The sequence below is a fragment of the Brassica rapa genome, chromosome A04 (assembly GCF_000309985.2).
Source record: "Brassica rapa cultivar Chiifu-401-42 chromosome A04, CAAS_Brap_v3.01, whole genome shotgun sequence".
Classification (NCBI taxonomy): Eukaryota; Viridiplantae; Streptophyta; class Magnoliopsida; order Brassicales; family Brassicaceae; genus Brassica; species Brassica rapa.
In genome coordinates, this window is record NC_024798.2 from 9,765,056 (window position 1) to 9,772,807 (window position 7,752).

The following is a 7,752-nucleotide window of genomic DNA, read 5'->3' on the forward strand; positions in this document are numbered from 1 at the left end:
CTAGAACAAGAAAAATAATTAAATAAACAAGGGTTTGCATGCTTGAAACTGAAACGCTGATATTTGGTTAACTTATTAGTGAAACTGAGACAACCTTGGTATTGTTGAGTACCTATTTGGTTAACATAAAAACTTGAGTTCTTACAACTTCTAATCATAAGCAAGTGTCCTATTTTTGCAGCTCTAGACATTTTTTTAAAAAAAATTTCAGACCCTTTTTGTCAATCGAAAACATGATTAACATCTTCCTTTCTATATCACATTGTGTATTGGGCAATTGTCAATAATAGCACCTTTTGAAGTTTATGTCACAAAAATGACACTAGAAGGAGAAAGTCACAAAAATGACATTCATTAAAGGATAAAATATCCCTAATACCCTAGAATTAAAATTAAATAAACAAACAAAAATAAATAAAATAAAAAAATGAATTTTTTTATATAGTTTCAGATTATATGTTTTCAGATTCAAAATTTTTATAATTTTTTTTTGAATTTTTTTTCAAATTTTTTTTTTATAATTTAAAAATACTTTTTATTTTTAAAATTTTTATCTTTTATTTTCGTATTTATTTATTATAAAATTTTAAACCATAATTCCAAAACTCCACCCCTTAATTCTAAACTCTAAGGTTTGGATTAATTAACCCAAGGGGTATAAGTGTATATTTACCTCTTTAATAAAACCTATTTTTGTGACTTTGACACTTGAGTGCTACTTTGGGAACAAAAACTTGGTTTGGTGCTATTTTAGTCTTTTTCTCTTGTGTATTTGATCAATTCTTATAAATATTTGTGTCATTAAATTAAGTTTGTTAATTATTGTTAAAAAATATTTTTAATTCTAGTGTTAGTTAATTTAAATTTTTTTATTTCTTATTAAATATTGTGTTATCCAATTTAGGAAAATTTCATGATAATGATATTTAAGAGAAATTTAATAGAAAATTATTATAGAAGTCTAAGGAACCAATAAATGACTTTCTCTATTTATATGATAAATAAATAGTTTGTTTTCATATTTTTTTAGTCAAGTTTTTATTTTCATGTACAAAGAATCAAAAAGTTTATGAAATTTAGAAGAATGGGTTTCCATCAAATTTATTTGCATTTCTTAAAAATATAAAACAGAAAATAGACAAATGGATTAGAATCAGAACAAATAATTTAAATCTTTTACTTTATGTATTCAATTCAATTATTTCAGATACAATTAAAATTCTTGAATTCATCATCTTAAATTTCAATTTTGATAGATTAGTTAATAGTCTTTCTGTTTCAGAATGATACATGTTTTAGAGTTTTTACATTTACTAAGAAAATACTTAAATTTTTTTATAATAAATATATTACTTTAATTTTAACCAATCAAAATTCAGTAAACACAGTTAATGGTTTCGAAGTTTACAATTTACCCGAACCTATTGGATTCTAAACGATTTATTTTCAGCCATCTTCGCATGTTGTTAGTTTCGCCACGAGAGAGGCAAAGACAGTCGTCGTTTCAGGTTTAGGGTTTTAGGTGTCACAACAAAACTCTCTCTCACTTTCTCATTTTCGATTGATCCTAATTGAATCACTTTTATGAACCTCTCTCTCCTCACCAAATGCAAAGCCTTTCACTCCCTCGCGCATGTGTATAAAGCTTGAACCGGAATATTATCTCCGCCTCTTCCGATGTCTCAGTCACTGATTCGAGCAATCGCATCTCGGAAGAACCAATTGGGTTTTGGGTTCTTCTCCAGATTCTCTAATTCTCGCCACTTTCACTCCCAATGGCCCATCACTGCTCCCAAATGCTCCACACCCTCATCTTTAGGTAAAAAAGTTTCATCTTTTTCTATCAAACAAATCCAAAGTCGTTCCCTTTCTCTTAAACCTCTCTCTTCTCAGGCAGTTCTAGACGGTTTTCCGGTAACTTGATCCCGGAGCTGAATCACACATGCTTAGTCAGACAGACAAATGGGTTTTGTTCGGTTTCTTTGAGTGAAGTATCTGACTCAAATCTTGTTTCTGAGGGAGAAACCATTGATATAGAGGATGTTGGACCTTTGGATAAGAAGAAGCCAATGGTTGTTTACAAGAAACCTATTGACTTCACCAAAATCGAAGCCAAGCTACTTCCCACTGTGATGATCATTGGCCGACCAAACGTTGGCAAATCCGCCTTGTACAACCGGTTAGGTTTCTTCTTTAAATGTATACTGTTTTGATTTGGATATGTTATTGTTGATTTAATTGTTGTGGATTCAGATTGATTCGGAGGAGGGAGGCTTTGGTCTACAACACTCCAGATGATCATGTCACTAGGGATATAAGAGAAGGGATTGCCAAGTTGGGTGACTTGAGGTTCAATGTTTTGGACTCTGCTGGTATTGAGACTGAAGTTTCTTCTGGTACTATTCTTGGTCGAACCACATCTATGACTGCTAATGTTCTTGCAAGGACTCAGTTCGCGGTTCTTATTATCGACGTTAGGTGAGAGTTTTTTTTTTTAATTCTTTAAGTTGCAATCAACTAAGCTGATGTTAGTGCTTTAATTCTATTTCTGTAGGGCGGGTTTGCATCCACTGGATTTAGAAGTTGGTAAATGGCTGAGAAAGCATGCTCCACAGATTAAGCCTATAGTGGTAATGAACAAATCGGAGTCTATTGGTGAGTCTCTTGCTGAAGTTGCTTCCGAAGCTCTTGCGCTTGGATTTGGAGAGCCTACTGCTATCTCGGCTGAAACCGGACTTGGGATGACAGCACTTTATGAAGTTCTCCATCCTTTACTAGAGGATTACATGGTCCAAACCTTAAACGGTAAATATAACTGTATCAAGAATCACTTGACTAGAAGAGTTTCTCTCTTTGCCGAACCTCATTGTCGTGGTGTATATCAGATAGATGCAGTCAAGATGATGTTACAAGTGAGGAGAATCTCTCTGAAGAAGACGAGTCCAAGTTGCCGCTGCAGTTAGCTATTGTGGGTAGGCCTAACGTTGGGAAATCAACATTGCTAAATGCATTGTTGGAAGAAGAGCGTGTGTTGGTGGGTCCTGAAGCTGGTCTCACTAGAGATGCTGTGAGAGTTCAGTTCGAGTTTCAGGGCAGGACCGTCTATATGGTACGTTTACCATTCTCATTAGCTGGACAAGGTCTCACTAGTTCACTTCGTTTGATGTTTTATATTGGATGTTTGTTAAGGTTGACACTGCTGGTTGGTTGGAGAGAACAGAGCGAGACAAAGGACCAGCGTCTTTAAGTATCATGCAATCAAGAAAGAGTCTGATGCGTGCACATATTGTCGCTTTAGTTCTCGATGCTGAAGAGGTTCTGTCATATTCAAACATAGTTGCCTTCTTTCTGTTGCACACCTAAAGCGATAGCATGTGTTTTTGTTTTCTCTACGTACAGATCATCAAATCTCAACGCAGTATGACACATTCAGAAGTAGTTATAGCCAGACGGGCTGTAGAAGAAGGACGTGGTCTGGTCGTTATCGTTAACAAAATGGATTGTCTAAGAGGGAAACAGAACTCTGAGATGTACAAGAAAATCAAAGAAGCTGTTCCCATTGAAGTTCAGACAGTTATCCCACAGGTAATTTGATTGATCTTTTGTTAAATCTCAGGTTCTTGAGCGATGAGAAACATTATCTTTTGGTCGCAGATAACAGGAATCCCTGTTGTGTTTATCTCTGCGCTAGAGGGAAGAGGACGTTTACAAGTAATGAATGAAGTTATTGGCACATACAAGAGATGGTGTTCAAGACTTTCCACTGGTCGCCTCAACCGCTGGTTAATTAAGGTCTGACACTTATCAATGGATTTAGACTCTAGAAAAAATGTGACATCATGAGTTGTCTAATCGTTTTGTTATGTGTGTTGTGTTAGGTGATGAGCCGACATTCTTGGAAAGACTTTGCTTCGCAGCCAAAGATCAAGTTCTTCACTCAGGTGAAAGCTCGACCGCCAACTTTTGTGGCGTTTCTGACCGGTAAAACGCAGTTACTGGAGAGCGACATAAGGTTCTTGACTAAATCATTGAAAGATGACTTCGATTTAGGAGGGACTCCTATTCGAATCATACAGAGGTCTGTTCTTCGGACTAGTCCCTCTGGTAAAAGCAGCGGTGGAACCGCCAACCGCACTGGTGGTCCTGCAAGGCAAAGAACCACCTCAGACAAACGGACCGTTTCGGTTTAAGAAGTCGTTATAACTAAAGAAATAATTCCTTTTTTTTTTCTTCTCTTGTTGTTCTTATGCTACGATTCTCTGTTACAACGGATGTGAAAAGATAATGGGGAAACAGACGAAAAAATAAATTGTTATGTCCACAGCTTATTCAGAGTACAATATAAATTATAGAAACACAAAATATATGAGTATGCAAACAACGTTCTAAAACTTTTGAGCTGACGCACATGCGGCCTTTAGATAAGTTTGGTTAAGCATAACACCACGGTCCAGCGAGATCTCTGACTGACTAAAGCTACCGGGTCATGCCAGATCTAAGGCCTGGATAGCGTACACACTCAACATTATGATCACAACAAGATTATTCGTACCGTTCCTTCAGATCTGAAGTTTAGGGTTACTCTTGTCCTGCATAGGAACTCTGAGAAAAATAGTTCAAGAACACTTTACTACTCCCTCCGTTTTTTAATATAAGTCGTTTTAGAATTATACACGTAGATTAAGAAATCATTAATTTTTTATATTTTCTAAACAAAAACATCATTAATTATTTACCTAACCACAAATCAACCAATAATAAAATAGAAGGTATATTATCATTGGTCATATAACATTAAGTGTTAATAAATTTTACATAGAAAACCGAAAACGTCATATAATTTGGAACATAAAAATTCCTCTAAAACGACTTATATAAAAAAACTGAGGGAGTATCAAACTTTCAAAATCTTATGATCTTATCGTAATTTATCAAACTGGAGATAAGTATTATAAAACAGCTCATGTAAAAAACGAATAATTCAAGTAGTTATTTCATAGAGATCCACGACATGGTACATACATATGACATCGTTATAGTATTTAACGCATAGTATACAAAGTCGTGATTATTATTTCCACATACTCTGATGTTTACTTCTTGCGCAGATCCTTGAAGTAGCCTTTGGGGTTCTTTTGAAATGAGTTCCTGGAAATACGACGACCATTTCCTCCCGGAGCCCTCATCGTCGGGCCTGACCTCATCCATAAGAGGACTATAACCAGTGCTATTACGAGGCCAGTGACTTTTGTTTGAGTATCGAAATACTCCAAGATCATCTTGATATGTGATGAAAGCTTCATTTTTTTTTTTCTTGGTTAGTTAATTAGTGAAAGGGTGTATTCATCAGTTTATAAAGTTGTGATGTGTGAGTGTGATTCAATTCAATCCCAAAGCCGACAAAGTCTCTTTAACTTTGTTAGTAGTTGTTACAACGTTAGTATAAAGCACAGAAGGTGGGTGGGTGGACTCGGAATACATGATGTAACCGGAAAATGGTTGGCACCATCCTTTTACTTTTGTTTTATTTTTTAAATTTCTTACAAAATTTAAAATATATATATATATATATATTAACTTTTATAAATGAACAGTAAGTTAAATTTTCTAAAAGATTGTATAGCGATTCTAAAATTATATTTCTGCAATACTTGCGCTAGCAAGACATATGATAGGAACATAGAAGATCATAAGATTTTTCCAAATCATTATCGATCTTCTGATGCATGTAAGGATTTTTATCAACAATCAACACATCGGATATTTTACCATATATCAAATAGGCAAGATAGACTTAGTAGATAATATTTCTATAAAATTATTTTTATATTGTTGAAATAAAGTAATGGCGATTTTCTCTCTAATCCTCTAACCTTCTTATCAAATTTCATCTTTCAGAAGGTTATGAGTTGATTTAAGGGAGAGAGAGAGTCCGTTGTTTTTGTGTACCGGTTTCGGTGTTTCCGACCGGTCTTGGACTCCGGCGTTGCATCAGCTCTTCCGATGAACGTCCGGCTTTGCTTCTGGGAAGCGGTGGCTTCCATAGCACCGTCTTCGCCGGCTTTTGTCTCCGGGAGGTGATGGTTTTCTCAACATCGCTTTCGCCGGCTCTCTTCCGGGGTTCTCCCGATATCTCGATCTGCGATTCCGGGCTTATCTGTTTCCTGCCTCTCGATCTGATACTCTGATGGTTTCTTCATCCCCAATCATTTGGGTTGTTGCATCTTCAAGCTTAGATAGATCAATAAAGATGTCTGTTGTTCCATGCAAGTAAGTCGGAGGTTTGAAGATCGATTGTAGGCGGTTGAACTTTTCGTCGATTCATAGATCTGCCACATCTGACTTCGCGGCTCGAGCTTTGGCCTTGACTGTTCTGGTTGAACGGTTCGTCTCGAGTTCGTCTTCGCCGTCGACGGTGATCCGTCGTGTCTCCTTGCTGGCTCCGGGAGAAGACTGAAGGCTCTCGTCAGGACGCGTGTTCATTGGTCGCCGGGCGACCGGACACGTGGTGGGGTGAGTCGGATTTCTTCTTCAACGGGTTTTTCCTTTGGGCTTGCGGTCCAAGGTTGTATTGTACAGTGGCCCAGTTTGTTCTTTTGGGCTTTTGTTTCAATGTTGTATCGGGCTTTGTCCCTTTTGGGCTTTGACCCAATAATAAAATTCAAAATGACAAAAAAAAAATAAAGTAATGGCGAACTTTGTTTCCAGAGACAACTATATAATAAAAAATAATGTGGCGGTAAATTAATAAATCAATTTTTTTTTGTTTCAAAAATGTCCAAAAGTAGATATTTTCATATAGTATCTACTTATCCATTAGATATCCATCTACATAATGTCTATCCATATGTTTTCTACTGTTGCCCATCCACGAACTATTCAGCTGACCACCCACGAACTGCGAGAATAGAAAATAAATGAAGTGATAATTGTTGAGAATAAGAGTCTGGTCGAGTAAAACAATAAAATAGTGGAGGATGTTGAGTCTCCAAATAGGTTTCAAGTTCTTCAAATGGTTCACATATTGAGTCTCCAAATGGGTTTCAGGTTCTTCAAATGGTTCACCAGGAAGAGGAAGAGGAGGGAGAAATAATAGTTGAGGAGGATGAGGACCCTGCTGAGGATGAGGTACAAGCAAACTCAGCGAAAGAGGAAATTGGTAGTCGAGTAAATCTAAAGAGGTCGGCTCAAGCTGCTGGGCAGCAAGGTAGAGGGAAGCATAAGTCTGTTATTGCGAATTCACATGGGTTGGTGAAAACGGTAGTTAACAACCAAAGCAAAAAAATTCCTCTCGTAGGAACCCATGACGTCGATTTTTGCTTGGAACATGTGCGGATTCAATAAGACGTGCAAACTAAAAGCGGTACGATCTTGAGTTAGAGCTGCAAAGTTATCTTTAGGATGTTTGGTGGAAACGAAGGTTCGGAAAAAAAAATTTCTTGGAGTTTTAATGTGACTTTTCTAGGCTGGCAGTGTTTGCATAACTACAGTCACCATAGATTGGGGCGTATCTTGGTATGCTGGTCGGAATCTGTGGATGTGGTGCCAGTGCTTGTGAGTTCTCAGATGATTACATGTTTGGTTCGTTTCAAGGAGTCAAATGACATCTTTCTTGAGATGAAACCATCGAACCGGGATGAACCATCTTCCACCAAAAACGTTTTAGAAAACTCTTGGATCCTCGAATTTTTGGTATCCTACTTTTGCGCTTCTTTGTCTATGCGTCGAATAGTATGGTGGAAAGGTGAGAGT

At 36.8% G+C, this 7,752-nt stretch overlaps 1 protein-coding gene and 1 long non-coding RNA gene across 3 annotated transcripts; one reads left to right on the forward strand and one right to left on the reverse strand.

Annotated features, from left to right (window-relative positions):
- Positions 1-1,408: 1,408 nt before the first annotated feature.
- LOC103863932 (GTPase Der) lies at positions 1,409-4,328 on the forward strand. Of its 2 annotated transcripts, XM_033289735.1 has the most exons (11): positions 1,409-1,620; positions 1,654-1,819; positions 1,894-2,041; positions 2,075-2,179; positions 2,254-2,478; positions 2,555-2,805; positions 2,886-3,109; positions 3,190-3,315; positions 3,400-3,585; positions 3,655-3,792; positions 3,879-4,328. In XM_033289735.1, the coding sequence occupies exons 1-11, from the start codon at positions 1,585-1,587 to the stop codon at positions 4,188-4,190; spliced, it is 1,917 nt and encodes a 638-aa protein (XP_033145626.1). In that variant the 5' UTR covers positions 1,409-1,584; the 3' UTR covers positions 4,191-4,328. The 2 variants fall into 2 exon arrangements, with proteins under 2 accessions (XP_033145626.1, XP_033145625.1); XM_033289734.1 differs by having other exon boundaries at positions 1,894-2,179.
- Positions 4,275-5,957, reverse strand: LOC117133464. The gene is made up of 2 exons (XR_004457297.1): positions 5,086-5,957; positions 4,275-4,602 (listed from the first exon to the last, which is right to left on the reverse strand). It is a non-coding gene; the product is annotated as an uncharacterized LOC117133464 (long non-coding RNA).
- Positions 5,958-7,752: the final 1,795 nt, after the last annotated feature.

Excerpts from the sequence above, each read along its gene's own strand:
- LOC103863932 (XM_033289734.1), top strand. The coding sequence starts at position 1,585 with ATGAACCTCTCTCTCCTCACCAAATGCAAAGCCTTT. Across the intron at positions 3,316-3,399 it reads TAGTTCTCGATGCTGAAGAG|ATCATCAAATCTCAACGCAG; the intron begins GTTCTGTCATAT and ends CTCTACGTACAG. Across the intron at positions 3,793-3,878 it reads TCAACCGCTGGTTAATTAAG|GTGATGAGCCGACATTCTTG; the intron begins GTCTGACACTTA and ends GTGTTGTGTTAG.